Source organism: Sorex araneus, chromosome 3 (genome assembly GCF_027595985.1).
Source record: "Sorex araneus isolate mSorAra2 chromosome 3, mSorAra2.pri, whole genome shotgun sequence".
NCBI lineage: Eukaryota > Metazoa > Chordata > Mammalia > Eulipotyphla > Soricidae > Sorex > Sorex araneus.
Window position 1 is genome coordinate 75996509 of NC_073304.1, and position 25681 is coordinate 76022189.

General features: G+C 40.8%; 1 protein-coding gene across 1 annotated transcript in view; it reads left to right on the forward strand.

Moving 5' to 3' along the window:
- Window positions 1-25681, forward strand: part of SUPT16H (SPT16 homolog, facilitates chromatin remodeling subunit) — a 44521-nt gene that overhangs the window by 2114 nt on the left and 16726 nt on the right. Inside the window, exons 2-10 of the mRNA XM_055130761.1 lie at window positions 13329-13421; window positions 14426-14596; window positions 15266-15418; window positions 16774-16920; window positions 17275-17426; window positions 19478-19650; window positions 22606-22696; window positions 24272-24345; window positions 24795-24907. Of these exons, the coding sequence (XP_054986736.1) occupies window positions 13329-13421; window positions 14426-14596; window positions 15266-15418; window positions 16774-16920; window positions 17275-17426; window positions 19478-19650; window positions 22606-22696; window positions 24272-24345; window positions 24795-24907 (1167 nt within the window). The remainder of the gene's footprint in view (window positions 1-13328; window positions 13422-14425; window positions 14597-15265; window positions 15419-16773; window positions 16921-17274; window positions 17427-19477; window positions 19651-22605; window positions 22697-24271; window positions 24346-24794; window positions 24908-25681) is intronic.

Sequence of the window (25681 nt, forward strand, 5' to 3'; positions counted from 1 at the left end):
TTCTAAATAAAATGGACTCTGTTGCAATTTATGGAAAAGCAAAAAATAAAGACTTTGCTTGGTAAATAAGTGCTGAACATAAATCTTATTTTTAAAAATATTTTGTTGGTCAATCTTCTACTAAAGGTTTCTGACAGGTTCTCTTACGTATTTATATTTAGATGTGGTCCATGTTAAAAAAAATAAACTAATAGCTCTGTTATATTCCAAAGATGAGTGGGTACTAGGCCATTGGTAATTACCAAAAGAAGCCCTGAAATCATACCTTTGATGTAGAGGTGTTTCCAGACCCTGTGATTTTGTTTACCAAAGTTTATTCTGTCCTTTCTAGATCTTTCGTGAACACTAAGGTTAATTCAGAGATCAGTATGCCTGTGTGGGATATATAACTGCAGAGCATAAAATTTAGGAAAAATTGAGTCCTAAATACAGATTAGCAAACATAAAATAACTGACATTCTTTAAATTCGTAAAGGCCACTGCCCTCCCGCATCACCATTTTTTCTCAAAAGTGTAAAAAATATTGTTTACATCTTAAGGGGAGAAATGTCAGATGGTGATTGGAAATTAGCATTAGCAATATTGTAAGCCAAGGCAATTGTAGTAAATTAGTAAAAATTGTGACAAACTTTGAAAGCATCTAAGTATGCTTTTTTTATGCCTATAAATTTAATAATTAAGACCAGAAGCCCACCTGTTCAATTTGTTTCTTTTTCTCTTTAATATCAGGTGAACTTATATTTCCACCCCTATTACACACACACATACAAGGGGACACAATAGGATTCTAGGAGGTGATGATGTCTGTTAGCATTTTGGTTTTTTGAATTTTTTTTATTGACTGAGTGATATATACAGTTGCAAAGTTGTTCATGATTGGGTTTCAGTCATATAATGTTCCAGCACCCTTCCCTTCAGCAGTGTACATTTCCCACCACCAATGGTCCCAGTTTCCGTTATGGTTTGCAGTACAGATAATGACAAGGTATATTCATTTAGTCTTTTCAAGTTATAGTACTTTCACTTTGTTTTATTTGTAGTTTTGGAACTCAAGGCCTCACTGATAGAAGGCAAATATACCTCAGAACTTACCTCTCCCATCCCTAGTAGGTCTGCTTAAGCAAAGATAACTGTTTTTTGTTTGTGAACAGAAAAAGTGAAATGCAGATGCATGCTATATTTTTCTTTCTACTTGTTAGAAAACTGACTGTGAAGTAATAATACTTGGAAGCTTCCTATAAAAGTTTGGTATTCTCATCTCCCATCCTTCAAACTATCTGTTGTAATGAGAATTAACCAAAATATTAGTTTGGGCTCTACATATGCTTTATAGTTCTGTAGACACTCTTAAGCAATCACTCTTCAGAACTGTTGCTTTATGGTAGCTCCATAAAGCAACTACAACTACTCTACAACTACTTAGAGTTGTAGAGTACCAAAAGGATCTTGGAATTGGAAGAATTACTGTGCCTCCTGATCCCACTATCTTAAAGTACTTTTGGGTTGTTGAAAAAAAATGTGTATGATTTCTTAATTTCAGTACTCAAAATCTTAGTTCCAAAACAGTTGTATTACACACTTTAAACTGAATGGGAATTTCTAAATTAGGGTGTATTGAACCTTGTACCTAAATTTAGTGTATTAGAGATGAGAAAAGAGTCTCAGTCAAAAAGTAAACTGGGACCCTCTATTATGGCTGGAAGTTACTCCTGTTTTACTACTTTGGATTGTTTTGCCTCACTTTTTTTTTTTTTTTTTTTAATTTGAACTGTGAAGAGCAGAAAAGGATGGTGGCATTTGTATGTTTGGAGGTTAGAAAAATTCAGGTTGTAGTGGCAGGTCATTAAAACAGGCTGAGGGCTTCTCTGTAGAATCTTTAAATTTACTGGTTCCTTTTTCAGGTCTTCTAGCTTTTTTATGATTGTGATTGTCGCTGCATGGAATAGAAATTGAAAGGTTTCCCATCATCTATGGGTTCCAGTTGCACACCTCTAACTCATTTGAAAACCACCTGTTGAGAGAACATCCTGTTGAGTGAACCTTGATTCTAGCCATCTGCTTTCTGTCCCAGAGGAATTCCATAAATTATCAGAATAGTAGCTGTTTTCAGAAAGAATGCTGGTCCCATGCATTTATTTATACTGCCAGAAATCAGGACTGGGGTGGTGGGTGGTCCCAACCCGAAAAGGAAGTGTTTTTTTTTTTTTTTTTTTTTTTTTCAGTACAAGGGCTTAAGCTTCAGGAAGCATGCATGCAGTCCACCACTAAGCCCCATTCCTGACTCTGGGGGAGAAATGTGGCAGGAAAGTTAGCTCAAAGGACTGGAGCACATGTTTTGCATATTGGAGACCTGTGTATTACAGGGTATAACCCAAAAAGAAGTAAAAGAAAGTCTAGCTGGAGAAGACTGCTAGTGTTGATACAATGTCAAGGCTCCTTTGGGTACCACTTTCTGGCTCTTTGCCAGTTCTTGTAGGAAATTACAAGGGGGATCAATTTCTTGCTCTGAATTGTTTTCCTTGACTAGGCAGCTGTCTTACGTGGTTTAAAAGATTCTTGAAAAATACAGACAAGGGAGGAGCCAGAGAAATAGTACCGGGTTTCAGGTACTTTCACACAGCCAACCCCAGTTCCATCCCAGAGCATTGCCAGAAGTAAGCCCTGAGCACTAGTGCATGTGGATCCCCAAAACAAAACAAATACATATTAGCTATGTTAGCTAGCTCAAGTGGTAGAGCACTTGTCTGGTTTGTTGGAGACCCTGAGTATAATCTCTAGCACCACATGGACCCCATGTTTAATCCTTGACACTGCATCTTGCCCCTCTATGTTACCACCAGCAAGACTGGCCAGCACTGCTGAACTCTCTATACTTGAATACCCCTGGGCCAGCCCCTATTCATCTGTTGTAGTTCTGTTTACATGGCATGGTTCCTTATCTCAGGAGTGGAATAAAGGTTTAGATGATGCTCTAATATTATTTGACTTTGAATACCAGACTTGATCCCTACCCCTACCCAGTACACTGGGTTTCATCTTAGAGCTGCACACTTAGGAATCATGTTCTCTGCCGCTGAAATGAAAGGGAATCCCTACTAGTTCCTGCTTTGGTCTCTTGTGGGTTGGAGTGTTGTCCATACATGGCAGTGCTCAGGAACTATTTCTTGTTCTCTGCCCAAGGGTTACTCTTAGCTCAGTGCTCAGGAGACCATATACAGTACGAGGGTTCAAACTGAGGTCAGCCACATGCAAGGCACCCTCCTTAATCTGGTCAAGAGTTCTTATTCCTTGTGTTTTGAAATGTCATTGTCTTTTTGTTTTGTTTTGCTTTATGTTGAGTTATGAATTAAACCCTTTATTCTCTAGATTTAAATCTTTTGGAACTGGAATTTTGCACTCTTCAATTTCTCCCCTCCATGTCCTCAGATGATCCTTTTTTTTTCTTCCTCTGAAGTCCCTGTCTAGTTAAGTCCTCGTTTTAAAATTTCATTTCCATTTATTTGGGTTACTCCTGGCTATGCACTCAGGAATCACCCCTGGCCGTGCTCAGGGGACCATATGGGATGCTGGGATTTGAACCCGGGTCGGCCGCGTGCAAGGCAAACGCCCTACCCGCTGTGCTATCTCTCCAGCCCCGATACAAGTTTTTTTATTCCTGATTTTTAATAATTCCTTGTTTTAATTTCTTTTTTTGTTTGTTTTTGGTTTCGGGCTACACATCATAGTGCTCAGGGTTTATTCCTGTCTCTGCTCAGGGATCACTCCTGGTCGACCCAGAGGACTATATGGGGTGCAAGGACTCAAACCTAGGTCGGCCACATGTAAAGCTAACCTACCCTACCCATTGTACTATTGCTCTGGCCTGCAAATTTTGGGGTTTAATGTTTTTTATTGCCCCCTATTCTGTTCTTGCATGGCTTTGCTGTAGTTCCTTAACAGAGGGTCTTTTTGGTTTTTTGGTCCTCTTCCTTACCTATTTCCTCTGGACATGTTAACTCTCTTTTACATATTAGAAGATTGCTATTAAAAATCAGATAAGAAACTGCTTTGCAAGAAGGGTTTCTCTCCAATACTAGGACTGCTAGATGGCAAATAGAGTGTCTTTCTGAGCAAGTGGAGATGCATAAGGAAAAATATTTCAATTTTTATGCTTGAGGCATTGCATTTGTTCTCAGTTATTTCTTTGCACTATAGACTTTGGTTTAATTCCCCAACATTTAGGACTTGGACTTGTGCCAGGCCTTGTATTGGGTCTTAGAAGCTTTCTGAGCCCATTTCCCATAATCAACTTTTTTGTAGGTGCTTTAGGAAATGTCTCATGGCTTCTCAGTACTAACAGTTCATCTCTTAAACTTTTTCTCTGCTTTGCTTTTGGATTGTACCCAGCAGTATTTGGGGCTGCTCAAGACGTGGGGGGGGACAGTGGCAGAGGGGAAGGGCATCAGTACCATTCCATTTGAGCCTTCTCTCTACTCCCATTTCTTAAACTTTCTGATTAAGCCATTGTTGTTGTCCTTGAACTTGCCTGTGACATGCATACCCATTCCTCTTCCTAGATCCTTGGCACTACCAACTGTGTTGGCAGTGAGAATGCTTGTCTTAAGATGTAGCTCCCCAGTTTCAGCTTGGTCATCTGCCTTTCTTTGTCCTTTTGTTACCTCCCCTCAAAGACCACTGAACTCTTTTAACCGATTTCTTTCAGAAGGGATACTTTGTATCACACAAATGAAAATGTATCACCTTCTAGAAATAAAAAGTTACTGCTAAAAAGTAGAGATAGGTAAGCACACTGCAGTGTTAAATTTAGCCAGTGTTACAAAGTAGCATTGGCTGAGGGATATAACCCAGACAATGCCTCACAACCTTGAATTTGATTTACAGCACCACAGAAAAATATATAATTAGCATTAAACAGCTTATATTCAGGATGTAACCAGGAAAATAAAAGGGGCTCAGAGATAGTACAGTGGGTAGAGTGCTTGCCTTGCAGGTGGCTGATCAGGGTCCACTCCCTGGCACCTCATATGGTCCCCCCAGCCCTGCCAGGAGTGATCTCTGAACACAGAACCAAAAACAAAGAAAATTGAAATTACTGAAAAGTTCTGTAATCTCTTTTGCTGTGATTAAATATTTAAAGTCACATCTTGGATTGCTTGAAATCATCTCATTATAGGGGTTATATACTTGCAGCTATAGTTTGTTCTAGTTATTTTATATTTTGTTCTAGTTATTTAAATAACTACTAACCTGTGACATCAGAAATAATGTGATACTTGGTAACTTTTAACACATACCTACTTCAACTTGGAAATAATGCTGGCAAACACATAGTCATTCTGAATTCCCCACCATTCTAGGCACTGTATACGCAATTGCTTATTTAACTCTCAGAGCAATACCTAAAGACGTGAAGATCAAGTTGTCTAGATCAGAGAGGTCATACTAAATGGCGGGCAGTTGTTTCAGAATGAGCTCTTAGCCAGCAGGCATATTGTTTCTCTAAATACAAAAGGCAGAACCTTGATGCCTGTTGGTTGTAATTACTGAAGGAATTTCCTGTTAAATGTAAGTTGTACTAATTGCTTTTTTTTTTTTTTTTTTTTTGGTTTTGATTTGGGTGCCACATCCAACTCTACTCCGGGCTTATTCCTGGCTCTATGCTCAGGAGTCATTCCTGGTGATGCTCAGAAGCTCATATGTAGTGCCAGGGATTGAACTAGAGTTAGCAGTATATATCAGGCAAGCACCTTAGCCCCTGTACTGTCTCTCTAGACCACTAAGTTTTGGGGGAGTTGCAGTGGGAGAGTACCAGACCGAACCCAGAGCCTCACAGATGCAAGGCCAAGTGTTGTACCATTGAGCCACACACCTGGCTTCCAATATTAATGTTTGAATTTGTTTGTTTGGGTGTTTTGTTTTGTTTTGGCTTCTATGTTTAGGGGTTACTCCTGGTTCTGCACTCAGGAATCACTTCTGGTAATGCTTGGCGGACCATGTGAAACTCTGGCGTTTGAACTCGGGTCGGTCTCATTCAAGGCAACTGATCTAGCCAGTTGTATATCTCTCGCCAGCACTCCGATAATAATTTCTTCCTGAAAAGTTTGTCAGTGACTCAAGTTTAGAGATAAAAATCAGGCACTTTTCACTTTCCTAAGAAAATTTATTTGTTTCTTTGAAAGTATCTTATCTAATGAAGGTATTTTCTTATCTGACTTGCTAGCTGAATTAAAATATTTTTAAGCCATTTTAACTATCTTGAAGCTAGGGGTTAGGATGCATATCTAGTATGTGCCTGACCCTGGTTCAATCCCTGATAACACATGTATCACTAGGTACGGCCTCTATATTCCCTACCTGTTTGAGGCCCCTGCACCTGGAAATTTTTTTTTATATTTTACAATAATTGAATCTAAATGGAAAGGTATTTTGAACTAGTGTTTTAGATTTAATCTTTGCCTTCTGAAAACAGAAAACTGCAAAAGTCATAGTATTTGGACTACCTATATATTTGTGTATGAATTTTGATTGTTCTGGCACTTGGTATGAAGGTTTTGAATATGATGGTACTGAAACTAGGATTTTATTGAGAATAATAAAAATGCAAGGTAATAGGGAAAGTGGCTGCTTAGTAAATAATAGTATTCTCAGGTGAAGCACTGTTAGCAAGATTTGATTTGAGAGCTACCTCAGGGCTGAGCACGTGTGGGAGGTCTGGGTTCAGTTCTTGGCACAGCATGGTTCCCTGAACACACTCGCTCGCCAGTTGAGTGTGAAGCACTGCCTGTTCTCACCCTGAACCAGCCCCCACTACCCACCAAAACAGCAAACAAGATTTGACTATCAGATAAATCAGGCTGGAAGGTAGCAAAAATTGGAGACAAGGGGTTTAAATGTCAAAAGTCGGTGCATAGGCTAGGGGTTATAGTTCAGTGGTTGAGTATTTGTTTTGCGTATTTGAGACCCTGGGTCCATCCTTGACCTCTCTCTCTCTCTCTCTCTCTCTCTCTCTCTCTCTCTCTCTCTCTCTCTCCCTCTCCCTCTCCCTCTCCCTCTCCCTCTCCCTCTCCCTCTCTCTCTCTCTCTCTCTCTCTCTCTCTCTCTCTCTCGTAAAAAGGAAGTCTGAGCATACCAGGGATCACTGTTGCAAGAATGTTTATCTAGAAAGAGGAGAGTAGGAATCACAAGTCCAAATTTAAGTTCTCATTTGAATCCTAAAGACCAGCCTAAGTTGAAGAGATCAGACAGGAATCTGGCAAGTATTGCTTAGTGGTGGGGTCTTGCCTGGCAGAGCTAGGGGTTACTCCTGCCTCAGTGCTCAGGGACTGTTCCATGCTGAGGAATCAAGCATAGAGCTCCTACGTTCAAAATATTGGCTCCAGGTTGATGAGCTATCTCTGTAGCCTGAAATTTGGGACCTTCAAGCAGCACAGAATGGGCCCTAGCTGCCTGCCAGGCTGGCACTTGCCATTGATTCTGAGGCACGGGCTACTAACCTGGTGACGTCTTTTTTACCTCTCTCAAATTAGCACCTCCATTTCAGTATTTTAAACAAACTTCAAACAATTTAATCTGAAAATAATGTAAGGGCCAGAGAGACACCTCAAAGGACTCAGTACATACTTTGCAATGGAGGAGATCTACATTCAGTCACCAGGACCTTTCTGGTCCCTGAGTACTTCTGTGACTACCAAGCATCACCAAGTGGGGCCCAAAACCTCACTCCAAATATATACACTTAAGCATGTGGGTAGTATGTGTACAGTTTATAAGTAGTTTATTTAAAAATCCAGTTTCAGGGGGCCAGGGCAATAGGACAGCAGTGAGGGCATTTGCCTTGCACATGGGTAACCTGGGTTCGATCCCTGGCATCCCATATGGTCCCCCGAGCACTGCCAGTAGTGATCCTGAGTGCAGAGCCTAGAGTAACCCCTGAGTATCACCAGGTGTGGCCCAGAGTCAAATAAATAAAAGGTACGTAATTTTTTTTTTAAATCCAGTTTCGGAAGAACATATTAAATGTAATCTGTATATGGTTTGAAAATAAAGGTTTTCCAGTTTTGCTATCAAAATACTTGGTTTTATGCAATTCTTTTAATTGAGTCACATTTTAGGGGCTAGAGCGACAGCACAGCGGGTAGGGCGTTTGCCTTGCACTCGACCAACCCAGGTTCTAATCCCAGCATCCCATATGGTCCCCTGAGCACCACCAGGGGTAATTCCTGAGTGAAGAGCCAGGAGTAACCCCTGTGCATCGCCGGGTGTGACCCAAAAACCAAAAAAAAAAAAAAATTTGAGTTATATTTTAAGAAGTTTGCCTGTTAATTATATTTAAATATCTTAAACTCTGTTACTACATTTATTTCTTCCCATCAGTTTTCAAAAAAAATTAATCAAGAGGGGCCAGAGGGATTGTATTCTTAATCAAAGAGTATTCTTTGAAATGGTCACAGCGAATGAATTCTTAAAGAAATTATTAGTTTTCACTCTCACCTTTTTGATCAGCTGTGGAAGATTAGGTATTTTATTTTATTTAAGACCTCAAGGGGCTAGAGAGGTAGCACAGCGGGTAGGGAGTTTGCCTTGCACGCGGCCGACCTGAGTTCGATTCCCAGCATCCCATGCACGCCAGGAGTAATTTCTGAGTGTATGAGCCAGGAGTACCCTGTGCATCGCTGGGTATGACCCAAAAAGAAAAAAAAAAAAAAAACCTTCAAGATGTTTGTTTCCTCTGTCTGTAAAATTGCTAACTGGGACTTTCTAGTCTCAATCCTTAGTTTTATAAAGTTAAGATTATTGTTTAATTTCCCATATTAATGCTTATTAAATTGTTATGCTCTTTTTCTACTTTATTTTTTGTCATTGTTTTCCCCATGTGGTGCCAGGGATTGAACCAAGGACCTCACACAAGCAAGGCAGACAGCTGTACTGCTAAATCAAATCCCTGAGCCACTGTGGGTTTTGTTGTTTTTGTAATTTTACTATGGGTTTTTGTTTGTTTTTTGAATTTGGTAGGGGGTCCCCCAAAGCAGCACTTAGGGGACTAAAGGGCTCTGCCTAGTAGTTCTCCGGCAACCAGGTCAGTGGTTCAACACAAGGGCATGAGGATGCAGTATTGCTTGAGCCCTCTCGTGTAGGGGATAACCCAAGGCCACCCTGACGTGTTCTCAGGCTTCCAGAGCTGTACCCTTGGTGCTCGGGTAGCAGACATTTGGTCTTCGGGCTCAAAACAGTCAGCAAAAAGCAATATGCCTATCACTCCAGGCTCGAATTTTTGTTTTAATTTGGGGGGGGGTCACACTCAATTCTCAAGATGGTCACTTCTGGGGTACTGAGGGGACCACAAATTACCAGGTATTGAACCCAAGACATGCTTTAAGATTGTGGAGCTGTCTTTCCACCCTTTCCTGAGACTGCCAGGGCCTCAGCTGCTTGTGCCAGGGCCCTAATTCAGGCTCTCCAATAGGCCTCCCATTAGAACTCTTCCCCAAGCCCATACTTTTAATTTTTGTATATATTAGTACATTTTTTATTCAACCAAGACTTCAAGTGCTAAGAGAAACCTTAATTTCAGTGGTTTTGTTAAAAACAAACAAACCTCCATAATTTAGGGAGGCCAGAGAGATTATATAGCAGGTGAGGTGCTTGCCTTATATGTAGCTAACCTCAGTTCAAATTCCCAGCACCACATATGTTACTCCAGCACTGCCAGGCGTCACTCACCTGAGCATAGACCCAGGATTAGCCTTTGAGTATACCCACTCTTTGCTGAGTATGGCTCCAAAACCCCAAATAATAAAAGGTGGGAGTGATAGTACAGCAGTTTGGTGCTTAGCTTGCATGCAGCTCTCCAGGGTCCAATCCCTGGCATCCCATATGTCCCCTGAACACTGCTAGCTGTAATTCCTGAGTTCAGAGCCAAGAGTAACCTCTAATTATCACCAGATGTGGCCCCAACACAAAAAGAATGCTCTACAGCAAATGGTGCCAGAACAGCTTGATATTCACAAGTAAAAGAATGAAGTTAGGAAGGTGATAGTACAGAAGTTAAGGTCTTCTTAAAATTTTATTTTTTACAAAGTTGTTCACAATAATTGATTACATTCAATATTTCAACACCAATCCCACCATCATTACATCTTCCCACCACCATTATTTTGAATTTTCCCACCACTTAAGCCTGCCCCACAAGCAGATGGTAGATAATATATTTTGTATTGCTTGTTATGAATAGCATGAGATGTTGCACAGCTGCTTTTGCAGCCATACGCTCCTAGAATTCTAAAATTTTAAATAATTGGGGTCGGGAGACATCTCCGCAGTGAGCTGCTCAATTCCGAGATTTCATTTGTGAGTCTCTGGATCGAGGCCGTTAATGCCCTTAAATGCCACCTGGGGGCAGTTTGTGGGCGTTACAGCAGTACTGGAGATGGGAAGGAGTGACCCATCCTCGGTCCCTTGTGGCCTAGAGTATTCAGTCACTGGTCTTGTGTACCTGGATTTTTTCATTGGGTTCTGGAGGTTTTTGAATCCCAGGTGGAGGGATGACACCTGCTTCCATCTGAGGCATCCCAGTGAAATTGGCCTGGCACAAGGTTCAGAACGTCTCTGGACCAGCTGCTCAGTTCTGAGATTCATTTGTGGTCAGAGGTTAAGGTCTTGGCCTTGCATGTGTCCAATCCTGGTTTGAATCCCCAAGTACCACAGCAAGCTGTGGTCCCTAAAAAACTAAAAAGTAGAAAATAAAATACTGAAGTTGAGGTCTTAGAGGCAGTGCACAATGCCTTAGAACATCTCCCTTGCGTGTATGTGGTCATGAGTGCAAATCCCTGGTGTCTCCTGTGTGTAATTCTGGTCAGCACTGCTATCTATGATCTCCAATGCTGCATGTGATTTCCAGCTACATTGTAGTCAGATGTATTTACGTACTGCAAAAATGGGTACTGATACTACAGCCAGGAGGTGCAACCCCGGCAAGTACTTGTCTGAGCATTGTATGACCCCAGCAAACACTAAACCTATAACTCATCTGCCTTAACTAAGATTGCTCACCCCCATGTCAAGCACAACTGAAGGAGTGTAGACTGTAGTGATCGCTATACCTGTGTGAGCACTACCACTTGAGATGTGACCTTCAATGAGCACAACTTAAATTGCCACATATCACAGCCTGGCATGGGTGCAACCCTCATTCATTGCATAACAACAACAAAGGATAGAAAGGATAGGAGAGGATTTAGGTTTTTTTGTTTGTATTTGTTTTTAAGTAAAGATTAGGGCCAGAATAGGTCCTATTCTGGCTACTCCATATCGCCGCCTCTGTGCCCCAGGAGTAATTCTTGAGTCCAGAGGCAGGAGTAATCCCTGAGCATCACCAGGTATGACTCCAAAACAGGAAGACTGAGTTAAGATTGTTTCTTCATTGTATACAACAATTAACTTTTATTATAGAACAGTATAAGAATTAAAACTTTAAGACTTGTAGAAGAAAATATAGCTAAATCTACTCATTGGGTCTCAGAGAGATATCGTACAACAGCTTTAACTATCAGGGAAGCAGAAATACAAACTGATGCTACTTTGCCTTTGGATGTGTGTTATGAAAAACTAAGTGTTGGTTAACACTCTTGCACATTGCTGTTTGGAATATAAAATGGTGCTGTCACTTTGGAAAAAAGTGATGGTTCTTCAAAGAAAATATATTCATAGGGTTGATATGTAGCCTTGCTAGATAAAACTCAAAAGGTAGTATATCCACACAAGATTTATGTGAATGTTCACAGTACTATTTGTAGCAAAATTTAAATTGTAGGGACTGGAGCAATAGTACAGCATGCAGGGCATTTGCCTTGCATCTGGCCGACCCGGGTTCAATTCCCAGCATCCCATATGGTCCCCTGTAGATTGCCGGGTATGACCTAAAAGAAAAAAAAAATTAAATAGGCTTTTGCACTATGGATTATTTTTCAGCAGTGCAAAGGTGTCCAGCAAGATTACTCAAAAGGCAAGAATACATGCTTTGTATATGAAGTGCTTGGATTTGATCCCCATTACTGCCCAGTGTGGCCCAAAAAACTGAAAATGGGGAGGATGGATAAAGATTTGATACTGTGAGAACTTGAATGAATTTTGAAAGCATGTTAAGCAAAAGAAGATCCCATACGAATATATGTATAGAAAGTATTCAAAATACAAGTTTGTAGAGACAGATTTGCCGGCAACTCAGGGCAGCTGGATATTGACCGCCATGTGTTTCTGTTTGGGTTCATCAGGAATGAGGATCAAATGATAATGGTTCTTAGTTTGGTCCCTGGTTGCCATTTGCTTCCCCTCATCTGCACCACTAAGTATTACCAGCTGCAGCACCTACAACAATTAAAAGTAGTCATAGGGGCTGGAGCGATAGCACAGCGAGTAGGGCGTTTGCCTTGCACATGGCCGACCGGGGTTTGATCCCCAGCATCCCATATGGTCCCCTGAGCACCGCCAGTAGTAATTCCTGAGTGAAGAGCCAGGAGTAACCCCTGTGCATCGCCGGGTGTGACCCAAAAAGCAAAAACAAAAACAAAAAATAAATAATAATAAAATTATACTGAGATTTGGTATATAACTGAAAACACTAAACATTTAATTTCCCCCCCTTAAATAAGTGGATTGTATATAATCTTCGGGTTTTGTTTTGTTTTAAGGATTGAACTTAGAACCGGATAGTATCCAAATTAAGGTGTGTGCCTAGCATGCAGCTCTGGCTGCCAACAGTGATTCAGATCCTGTATCATAGACAGTCTCCCAAACCCGGTGAAACATGGTCTCCAAGAACTGCTAGCTTTGGCCTCTCAAAATTTAAACTTTTCTGTATTTTGTTTTGAGGCCATAATGGTGATGTTCAGGAGGCTACTCTTGTTGCTCTGGGGCCCATGTGATGCCCCATATTAAATTAACCTAAGCCTCCTGTATACTCTTCAGGCCTGTCTGTGTTTTATCTCAATAAAGCTGTTATAAAAATTAGAGTAACTGTTTGAAGCCTGTGCTCCTGAACCATACAGTATAAACAAGTAGTAAATTTAAAAACTTGAGTCCAAAGTATAGAGGTTGTTGGGGCATTTGCTTGTATATGCCAGGCCCGGTTGGTTGCTCCCTTGCCAGATATGGTTCTGTTGAGTCCTACAGGACTAACGGCAGTGATGTTGTCAAGCAAATTAAATTTGTGCCTTAAACTTGGAATTTCTGTTGTGAAAAAAATTTTTTACATATCCTGGATACATATTGAATTCAGTATTCCTATATTAGCATAAAAGGAATTGACCAAATTATGGATCTTTATTTTTCAGAAAGGAGAGGATGAGTATGCCAATGTTGATGCTATTGTTGTGTCAGTGGGAGTTGATGAAGAAATTGTTTATGCCAAATCAACTGCCTTACAGGTGAGTGAAAGGGTTCCTTGCTCAGTCTGGTAATCACTGTCCCCGTTAAAAATCAATTCCTCCATCTACAATTTGAAGTACTCAATATTTGAAGTACTTAATATCTTAGAGTACATCTAGAATATTTTCATAGAAATTCAGCAAAATCACTTACTTGGACCTTACGGGAAATAGAGGAGTATATAAATTGGGGTGGACTTTTTAATGATAAAAACTTACATAACAGTGGCTGAAATAAAATGTTCCTTTTGGGGCTGGGACTGTAGCTCAGTGGCAGAGTATGTGCTTCACAATTCACAAAAATGAGGCCCTGGATTTACAAGGTTGATCCCTGGCATTAAAAGTAAGTAACTACAGTATTTTACTTTCTCTTATATAGAGAAACTAATGAACCTTGTTTTTTCTAGATCTTTCCTCCCATTCTTAAGGAATATTCATTGTGTTCCTCATATAAAAATAGCTAGAACTGTAGCTATTAAAGCTAAAAGAATAGAGAAAGGAAAGAAAGTGGGAGGCCTTGCATTTTTATGGATACTTGCTTGAAGTTCTATTCAGCTTAATCTGATGATTTAACATAGCTGCAAGAAAAGATGAGAAATAATTGATAAACAACTAGCAGTCTTTGGGGGAGGTAAAATGCAGTTTCCTGAGGTGCTACTATGTATTTGTTTATGTGGTTCTGTCCTACTAAATTATTCCTATCAACACAAATGACCACATTATTTTATTTTCTTTTGTACAGAATTTTTCAAACAGAACAATCTTGAAAGTAACATTTTATTTGTTTTTATCTGTCTACTCCCATATGCCTGCTCTACAGTCCCATTTTCCGTTTTAATAAATTGTCAACTCCTGGCCAGTCTCATTTCATTTCAATCCATTTGGAGGCTTCCCCACTCCACGTTATTTTGGAGTTAATTTCTGTTGTTTTATAAATATTCCTGTATGAGTACATTGATTTTTGTTCTTTCTAAATCTGTAAATATTGTTGTTGTTTCCCATAGACATGGCTCTTTGGTTATGAACTAACAGATACTATAATGGTCTTCTGTGATGACAAAATCATCTTTATGGCCAGCAAGAAAAAAGTGGAGTTCTTAAAACAGATTGCCAACACTAAGGGCAATGAGAATGCAAATGGAGCTCCTGCCATCACACTGCTGATACGAGAAAAGGTCAGAACTGATTAAAAAAAAAGAAAAAAGAAAAAACATGTCATAAATGTGAAAGAACCTTTAAAAGGATAAACAGAAGTTCCATCTGGGAATTTCAACGATTCTAAGAGGAAGGTTTTAACTGACTATGGTTATAATTGTAATGTTCTATTGCATATTCACTTTTAGGAAGTAAAGAGTTTTTTTAAGTAAAATAGTTTTAAAGAAATACAGTGAGGACACCAGCTTGTCTAGAGGGGAAAGCTGAGAATGCATTTATCTTATTGAACCAGTCTCCTAGATGGAGAACGTGCTTGTTCCCAGCTTCTAGCAAATGTAATTTTTGTTTTGAGGCCTTGGATTTGTGCTCACAGGAGCATGTAGCGTGGGGGTCCAACTAGGATTCAAATTCAGTCTTTGAGTCCTCTCTCTAACCCTCGAGTGTGATTTTTGGAGGTGTGTGGAGTCCTAATGCCCTCCTGGAAAAAGGGAAGAGTCAACTTCCATAGCACTTAACTGTAAAAATATCCAAAGAAATTTTGTGTTAATTTCTGGTGTGTTATAGATCACCCTTAGAAGTGGGTAGGGTAAAGGGGGAGAATTCATTCTTTACAGTTTAGAATTTTTATCTATGCTTATTACTAGTACAAACAGCTAATTGACCTCTTTTCTTTCCTGTGACATCAATAGAATGAAAGTAATAAGAGCAGTTTTGACAAAATGATTGAAGCCATCAAAGAGAGTAAGAATGGCAAGAAGATTGGAGTCTTCAGCAAAGACAGATTTCCTGGAGAGTTTATGAAAAGCTGGAACGACTGCCTCAGCAAAGAGGGCTTTGACAAAGTAAGACTGTCGCACAAATAGCACATAGGAGCTGAGAGGTTGAAAGTGTGACTGACTTTCATAACACATAGTACAGAGAATTTGTTTTGGGTAAACAGCTTATACATTCACATTTCCACTTCTTATTCCCTCTGAGAAAATAAGCCAATTTTACTTTTCTCAGTCGAGAATGAGGCATTCAGGAGATAGTTTCCCTATTTGGGAGGGCTATTGAGACAAACCTCCTTTCTAAAAAATAAGAGTTTCCCACTCCTACTTCTCTCCTGAATTTCTTCTTTCATCATCCTTTACAAAAATCTTCAGACAGAAGCATTTACAGAGACGGAGAGAAAGTAAGGGGCTTGCTTGCCTTGCATGGAGCCAACCCGGATTTGCTCCCCTGGCACCAGATAATGGTCCCATAAGCCCCACCTAAAATAAGACCTGATCATTGCTAGGTGTGGCCCAAAAACAAACAAAAGAACACATTTACTCTTTTTTTTTTTTTTTTTTTTTTTTGCTTTTTGGGTCACACCCAGCAATGCACAAGGGTCACTCCTGGCTCATGCACTCAGGAATCACCCCTGGCGGTGCTCAGGGGACCATATGGGATGCTGTCGGCTGCATGCAAGGCAAACACCCTACCCGCTGTGCTATCACTCCAGCCCCCACATTTACTTTTTAAATGGTACATTAGTTTAATACTTCTTGGGATTCAAAGATCTAGAAAAAACCTGTTTCAAGTGTTTATTCAATCCAAGAAGAGACTATTTTACCATTTTGTGCACTGTGTCCACTCCGACTCCAGAGTGGCCTATTTGATGTGTAATTTTTTTAATTGTCCTTTATCTGGTTGATTCCATCCTTTAGTAGTCTGGGCGTAAATTTTAGTTATCTGCTTTGGGTGCACTTCACTCAGATGCCACCTCTGGGTATGTGATCTCTCCTTTATTGGCACTCCTCCTGGGGTAGCCTGTCTCCTTTAGATCACCCGTTCTGTTACTTTGTGTTTTTTATTCTCTTCTCGTTCTAGAGAACTACGCATTCTCCTTAGAATTCGTCTCCTCCCTCAATAGGACTATTTTACTTAACAAAAAATAATTTTTTACATATTCTACTTATCAATGACAGTACTCCTATTTACAGAGATGGTTTTAGGGACATGGAGGGGGGTTTCCTGAGGTTAGTGCTTAGACCCAGCGGTGCTGAGAGTTCATCAGAACCACACTCTGGGGATCAGACTCATACTTCGCTCATACAGAGCATGTGCCCTTGACCCCAGTGCTGTCTCCTGCAGCCCCTAAAGGTACACTTTTTTATTTTCTTTAAAGCAGTTCCATAGTGCATGTTATAAACTCCTACCACTTTGATTGCAGATAGATATCAGTGCGGTTGTGGCCTACACCATTGCGGTGAAGGAGGATGGGGAGCTCAACTTAATGAAGAAAGCTGCCAGCATCACTTCTGAAGTCTTCAACAAATTTTTCAAGGAGAGAGTCATGGAAATAGTTGATGCAGATGAGGTAAATGGAGAAGAAAGTCTTTACTCTCTTACTGATGCAGAAAATAATCTCCCTGATGCATTATTCTGTGGATTTTTTTTTTCAAGTGTATTTTCTACTTCTGGGGGAATTAAACTCCCCTCCCCCAATTAAAATTCTGATATGCAGGTTGATGGTGTATAATGATGCCATCTTTCAAAATAACTATAAATCTGTGTTGTTTTCTTGAGGCTGCTTGAGATTTCCATGAATAATTGTGAATTCCACATATTCTCTGAAGTTGCTTGCCTGTATACCAACATGTAGTGCTTTAACCCAAATCTCCTCTTTGCCACCCTTGAGTAACTATTGTTTTATTCCTGGGTATGCTTACAGAAAGTTCGACATAGCAAATTGGCTGAGTCTGTGGAAAAGGCCATTGAAGAGAAAAAGTATCTAGCTGGGGCAGATCCTTCCACTGTGGAAATGTGTTACCCTCCTATTATTCAGAGTGGTGGCAATTATAACCTTAAGTTCAGTGTGGTGAGGTAAGTATGAGGGTTCTTACATTCAAAATACAGCAGTCAGGATGTCAGCTTTCAGTCTGTTTTTACTTTTACTTAATTGTAGAACTCAAAAATGTGTCTTGACAGGAGGTGGGAGGGAACCTGGGGACACTGGTGGTGGAATTGGTGTTGGAACATTATACACCTGAAACTCAACTATGAATATGTATAGCAGAGTGCCTTGATATTTTTAATGTTTTAATGTTAAAAGAAATAAAATCTTAGTGCACATAAACTGCCTGAGCACTTATGTTGCTTGAGCACATGTGTTACCAGCACATACACATGGTGCCCACATCTTGCCCTCTGGAGATGTGTACTTTCGTACTTTAATACTTAAATGCTGGGTTGTGTACTGGAGCTCTCTCCACTCTGGAGAAACCTATGTTCTCTTGAGCTCATTATTCTTTCTCTCACTCTCCATTTCCTCAAAAGTTCCAAATAAAATCTGTTCTTCAATAAAACAATAGAAAGAAAAAAAATTTTGTAGTCAAAAAACCTCTTGGGTTATGTTAAAATGACATAGGATTAATATGAAGTTGCTTTCAATGGCTAAAGAAGAATTTAAATAGCCAGAGGAATTGTAAATGCAGAATATATGAAAGACATTAAATTATTATTGTTTGTAACCTTATAAATTATATTTTTAAGTTGGTGGAGATAGACTAGCCATTAGTCTGCTTTTTACAATTATCTAGTCTATTCTATGTATATTTCTATTTTATTTGTTAGTTGAACATTTGATTGTAAGCATTTTTTTTTAATGATTGAGTATGGCAGGGGACAAACGAACAAAACAGAACAGACATTAAAATCTTAATAGGGCTAGAAAGAGAGTTCAGCATGAAATGAGTGCATGGTTTGCATACACAAGGCTTCAGTTTTATTCCTGAACATGGTCCCCTGAACATTACTGAGGAGAAAGCATTTAAGTTTAAAGTAATCCCCAAGCGCCCCTGGATATGATCCAAAACAAAACAAGACCAATATAATCTTACTAGGTGGATATTCCATGTATGATAATCCCCTTTGGATTGGGGAAGGGGGCCAGGGATGGCGCACCTGACTGTACTCAGGGATCACTCCTGACCAGGAACCAAACCCTGGTCACCCCTGTGCCTAACAAACACCCTCCTTGCTCTACTGGCCCACCCCTTCTAATTTTAGAAAATCCTGTGAATGATACTGAAAATATTGTGCATCGATGCTGTGTGCTCAGGAATTCCTTCTAGCATTCTCAGGGGACCATGGATTGTCAGGGGTCAAACCTGAACCAGCCATGTACAAGGCAAGTGCCCTACCCCCTGTCCTATCACTCTGGCTCAGTCTTTACTGAATTTTTATTCTAAAAGGTTGGGATCCCTGGGATCCCATATGGTCCCTCGAGCCCACCAGGAGTGATCCCTGAACGCAGAGCCAGGAGTAAGCCCTGAGCACTGCCAGGTGTGACCCCAAAACAACAACAACAAAGTTCTTATTCTGGAGGCTGGAGAGATAGTACAGCAGGTAAGATACTTACCTTGCATGCAGCACAGCTGACCCAGGTTCAATTCCTGACATCCCATATGGTCCACAAACACTGTTGTCATTTGGTGGGGGGGGGGGCAGGGGCGAATCAAACCCAGCAATGTCTAGGGATTACTCCTGGCTCTGTACTCAGGAATTGTTCTTGGTGGTACTTGGGAAGAGGGTGCTAAGGGGTGGACAGGACATAGGATCATTTGGGATGCCAGGAATCGAACCCATGTTGGCCATGTACAAGGTAAACACCCTCCCTACTCCTATACTGTATTATCTCTCTGGCCCCTGATGAGCACTGCCAGGAGTAATCCCTGATTAGAAAGTCAGAAATAACCCCTGGACATCACTGGGTATGACCACAAAACTTAAAAAATAAATAATAAAACCACAGAATTTCTTCTGCCTCTTCTTTGGTATACAGGAAGAAAAGATAATCACTATCATTACTGTTTCAGTGACATTTCAGGATTCTGCTAGTATGGTTAATGAAAGGCTTTCTTCTTTGGCTTTAGTGATAAGAATCACATGCACTTTGGAGCCATCACTTGTGCCATGGGCATTCGCTTCAAATCTTACTGTTCCAACCTTGTTCGCACGTTGATGGTTGACCCTTCTCAGGAAGTTCAAGAAAATTACAACTTTTTGATCCAGCTTCAAGAGGAGATGCTAAAGGAATTAAGACATGGTAAGGCACCTTAGAGAAAATTTGGATGTCATGGAACAAGAACATCATTCAGGGCCAGAGAGAGAGCAAGAGAGTTTATTGCTGAAGCACATGCTTTGGATGCAAGAGCCTGGGTTTGATCCCTAGCACTGCATGGTCTCCTGAGCACCATTGGACAAAGAGGCGGGTGTAGCCCCTGAGCAACACTGGGTATGGCCCAAAACAAAAACATTAGTATTGATTTAAGTTTTTATTTCCAAGTCTCTTGTACTGAAGCTAAAATGAGAACCAGAGAGATAGTACAGCAGGTAAGGTTCTTTCTTTGCACGCAGCTGACCCAAGTTTGGTCCCCAGCATTTCATATGGTCCCCCAAGCACTGCCAGGTGTGATTCCTGAGTGCAGAGCCAGCAGTTAGTCATGATCATTGCAAGGTGTGGCCCAAGAGCCATAAATAAAAATAAAATGAGATTTTATTGACATCAAATGATCTGAGCGTTTAGTTCTTGAATCTTTTCTTTTCGGCCTGAGTGATCATTGTGGTTTTATATTGTTTACAAACTGGCTAACCTCTGTGATCTTATGAACAGATCTTCATAAGATAACCATGACCTGTTCTCTTGGAAAGTTCTAAGAACTAGAATTAACAAATGTAACTTCAGTCCCACATTATATGAATACCAAAAATTTAAGCTTGACATCAAACTAATAATCCTGTTAACCAGCGTACTACCTCCAAAGGAAACTAAGTAATTAGTACCTTATTTCCCTTGAGACTTTCACTCTTGATTGGCTAAATAGGATTTTAACCGCCTTTAAATCACTTTTTTGGCATACCCATGATACTCTAGCTTCCAAGCACAATCCCTATATATCTGAAATCAATTTTAAGTCCTATTGGTAGAAATAGAATAGGCCATTTAATGAGGACAAAATGCCCTCAGATAGCTTTTAAAGCTTCAGTATCTGAATTTTCCTGATTTAAATTATGTACATAGGTCCTGAGAAATTAAGGCTAGAAGTCAGTAAGTAGTACTTCTATTTTTCACTTGTTTCAAAAGGCATGTATACCTGGGAGCTGGAGCAATAGTAAAGCAGGTTTAATACCAACCCAGGTTTAATCCTCAGCACCCCACATGATCCCTGAAGCCCAGTAACTAGGAGTGAGAGCCAGGAATAAGCCCTGAGCACTACTGAGTGTAACCCAAAAACAAAAACAAACCCCAAAAACAATTAAAAATGTATACCTATTAGGTTGGGCGAGGAAGAGGTGGATTAGAAGTAATGTACAACGGCAAGGGTCTTGGGCACACTGGTGGCAGTGAGGCATAGTAACTACATCAAAACATAAATGTTCCCACTGTTGAAACCATGTTACTTAAGTGTAAAGAAATAAAACTCAAAATATTATTGTGATGCTGATGTTAACAGTTAAAAGTATTTCACTGTGGTCCACTGGTGTTCCATCGACTGATTAAGAATGACTGGGAGGGGGGCCGGAGCGATAGCACAGCGGGTAGGGCGTTTGCCTTGCACGCGGCCGACCCGGGTTCGATCCCCGGCATCCCATATGGTCCCCCAAGCACCGCAAGGAGTAATTCCTGAGTGCAAAGCCAGGAGTGACCCCTGAGCATCGCTGGGTGTGACCCAAAAAGCAAAAAAAAAAAAAAAAGAATGACTGGGAGGGAGCTGGAGCTATAGTACAGTGGGTAGGGCATTTGCCTTGCACACGGCTGACTCAGGTTCGATCCCCAGCATACCAAATGGTCCCCCAAGCACTGCCAGGAGTAATTCCTGAATGCAGTTGTGAGTAGCCCCTGTGCATTGCCGGGTGTAACCCCAAAAAAAAAAAGCCCAAGAAAAAAAGAATGACTTGGAGACTGGAGAGATAGTACAGTGGATAGATCACTTGCCTTGCACACAGCCAACCACTCAACCAGGCTCTGTCTGGGAGATGATATATGGTCACCCCAAGTACTTCCAAGAGTGATCCCTGAACACAGCGGGGTGTGGTGATGATTCTGTATTTGAGGTGCCTTCTAAGTAGTGCTGAAGTGGGCCCAGGGACTACTATTGGTGGTTAACCTCACTGTGCAAGGTGGGTGGTTTAATGGTAAGGTGGCCAGCAGGGCTCTGCCCATCTCCTTGGAGGGCTCTATGCAACCAGGGATTAAACTAGGGGCCATGTGATGTCAGGCACAAGTTTTAGCCCTTTGAGCTATCTCACTGACCCTGAGTGATCACTCTTGTTTGATTTCTCTGGAATTGTTTATTTGGCTGTGCTCAGGGCTCCCTCCTGGCTCTGCTCAGGGGTCACTCCTGGGAGGGCTTGGGCAACCAGCTTAGTGCCAATGATCAAACCTGGATCAGCCATGTGCAAGGCAAATCCCTTACCCCTGTGCTGTCTGTCCAGTCCCCTAAGTATATTCTTTTTAGAATGCAAATTTCTAAGCACTACCACTCTTGCAGCTATATTCCTTTGCTCACACATGGAAGAACTTGAAAAGAAAGTTTATAAAAATGGGGGTCAGCGGCGGGCAACAGAGAGATAGCCCAATAGGATGAAGTACGTACATGCCTTGCATGCAGGAGGCACAGGTTTGATCTCTGGCACTACTCAATCCCCTGAGTACTGAGCCAGGAGTAACATTGCTAGGTATGTGTCTCTCCCCTACTCCCTTTATAAGAAAGATGCAGATAGTAGCCACAGAGATAGTACCAGAGTTCAGGTGCTTGCCTTGCTTGTGACTGACCCAACTTGATCTTCAGCATCACTTAGATCCCCTGAGCACTGCCCCTCACGGTCCAGAATCCCTGTATAAATAACTGCGTTTGGAAGGGACAAGAGTGTAGCACAGCATAGAGCACTTGCATATATAAGACCTCAAGTTCAATTCTTGGTACTGAAAAAAGGAAAAATGTGTTTGAGTTGTTTTTGTCTTGAAAGACATTTTAATATTTCCTTTCTGTCTTGATAGGTGTGAAGATATGTGATGTGTATAACGCTGTCATGGATGTGGTTAAAAAGCAGAAGCCAGAGCTTTTGAACAAAATCACCAAAAACTTGGGGTAGGGTTCTATGATGTATATTCTGAGTCCATTTTAGTCAAATATTCTTACGTTGATTCAACCAGTATTTTTGTTTTGTTTTTCTTTTTGGACTATACCTGGCGGTGCTGAGCTTATTGTTGGCTCTGTGTTCAGGGATCCCTCCTGGAATCGGGACTGTATGGGGTTCTGGGGATTGAACCTGGTTCAGCCAGAGGCAAGACAAGTGCCTACCTGCTGTACTATCACTATTCATGATTTTATTTGGGGCCAGAGGGGATAGTACAGTGGGTAGGGCACTTGCCTTGCAAGCCCCGAGCTGAGGTTTGATTTATAGTATTCCATGTGGTCCATGATCGAAGAGCATGAGTAAACCCTGAACACTGCCAGGTATCATCAAGAGATAGGGGCCAGAGTGATAGTTCATGAGGGAGAGTGTTTAACCTTGCTCACACCCAACCCAGGTTCCATCCCCAACATCTCATATGGTCCCACGAGCACTGCCAGGAGTTATTCCTGAGTTCAGAGCCAGGAGAAACCTCTGAGCATCGCCAGGTGTGACCCAAAAAATCCAAATAAATAGAATTTTTCATTTCTTTCGGGAGGACCACATTCCCTCTGAGACATGCTGTGCTGGAAATTCAACCCAGGATCCCTATATCTAAAGTGTGCATTCAGCCCTTTCAGCCGTCTCTCCAGCCCAAATCTTTACCCAATCCAGTGTTTCTCCAATGTTTTTGGCCATTGAAAAATTTAGAAATATACCTAATACATCTTACAGAACAAAAGACATTTTGGGAAAACAAAACTTTAATGGAAACTGGCTTCATAGAGCTTTTTTTAGTCTTCTGGTGGAGGGCTATGTTGACCTATAAATAAGTCTATGTTTTTGGTTTGGTTTGGTTTTTGGATTGGGAGTGACCAGTCTTGGTATGCTCCAGTGAATATATGTGATTGATGCTGGAGTGAGATCAGTGAGATGTACAGCAGGTGCACTAACCCATTTACTATCGCTCTAGCCCCTAACTATAACATGTCTGGACCAAAGTGACTTAATGAATATAATTAATAAGATTCCAGTGAAATATGCCTCTTTAATACAGTTATTGCTGACTTGGTTATGTAGTCCTTAAAAGGCCCCCTGCAAAAAAAAAAAGAAGAAGAAAGAAAAACCCCTGCTTTGATGTTTTAGTAGAAGAGTAAAGATTAATTATGAGTGAATAAGCTGAAAGTTAGGCTCAGTCAAATAAAAGTTACATTGAGGTACTTAATGAGGCAATTATGTTCAGCATAGTAAGGGCCCAAAAATACTGAATCTGTTTTTGTTGTTTTTGTTGTTGTTATTTGGGGGCCACACCTGACAATGCTCATGGGTTACTCCAGGCCCAGCACTCAGTCACTGATGGTGGGTTTCGGAGACCTTATGTGGGATGCCAGGGTTCGAACCTGAGTTAGCCACATGCAAGGCAAACGCCCTATCTGCTGTACTCATTCCCCAGCCCCTAAATCTGCTCCTTTAATTAATTTGCTGATCAAGAGGAGTGAATCATTTAACATCTTTTTCCTTTTTTAAAACTATCTTCATTTCCTTTTTAGGTTTGGAATGGGAATTGAATTCCGAGAAGGATCTTTAGTAATTAATAGTAAAAATCAGTACAAACTAAAGAAAGGTAAGTTTTACAGGCATGCAATAAGAAAATACATTTTATTTGTTTGGAGGCCATACTGCAGGTACTTGAGACTTATTCCTGGCTCTGCGCTCAGGGTCACTTCTGTATTTCAGGATGTATGGGGAACCTGGGTTTGCCATATGAAAGAAAGGCAGGTGCCTTTTGTTTCTTGCTTGGGGCCACATCTGGGGGTGTGCCACAATCGGCAGTACTCAGGGCTTAAGTCTGACTTTGTTCTCACTGTCATGTCTGGAGGTGCTCTAGGGACCGTATGAGGTACTGGGATTTCAAATGGGGTCCACTGTGTGCATGGCAAGCATGTTCCAGTACAATCTTTCTTGCCTACGAAAATAACTTTTTTAAATTTTTATTTCATTTTGATTCGTCTCCCTTTTTGTATACAATTTGTGATTTATTACTATAGATTGATTTCTCTTTTTGTGTTTTAGGGATGGTTTTCAGCATCAATTTGGGATTCTCAGATCTATCCAACAAAGACGGGAAGAAACCAGAAGAGAAAACTTATGCCTTATTCATTGGAGACACAGTCCTTGTGGATGAGGTTTGTATTTGTTTTTAAGCTCTTGAATGTTTATAGTCTTTTTTACCCCTACCTCCCCAACTGTGTTTATAGACTTTTGAGGTACATTTTTGTAACTTACGTTTGTTTATTTTTCCTTAAATGTCTTTGTTAAGGTTACAGAGATAGCTCAGAGGACTGGGGTATACCTGCTTTGCATGTGGGAGCCCCTGATTTGATACTCATCATTAATAGTCTTTTTTTCTTTTTGGGTCACACCCAGCAATGCAGAGGGGTTACTCCTGGTTTTGCACTTAGGAATTACTCCTGGCAGTGCTTGGGGGAATCATATGGGATGCTGGGAATTGAACCCAGGCCAGCTGTGTTCAAGGCAAACGCCCTACCCTGAGCACTGTTGGGAACAACCCCTGATCACTGAGTGTATCTCCAAAACAAACAGACAAAAAAAGTTCAGTGCTTTATTAAGGGGAGAAATTCTGTGACACTTAGATAGAGTGATAGTACAGTGGGCTGGGTACTTGGCTTGCATGTGGCTGACCCAGGTTTTATCCCCAGCAACCCATATGGTCCCCTAAGCTCCACCAGGACTAATACTGCTGGGTGTAGCCCAAAAACCAAAATTAAAAAACAAAACAACCAAAAAATAGTAATTAAAAAAAAATCCTGTGCAAACTTGGTTTAGTACATTAATTTTTATTTATTTATTTATTTATTTATTTATTTTTGCTTTTTTGGGTCACACCCGGCGATGCACAGGGGTTGCTCCTGGCTCTGCACTCAGGAATTACCCCTGGC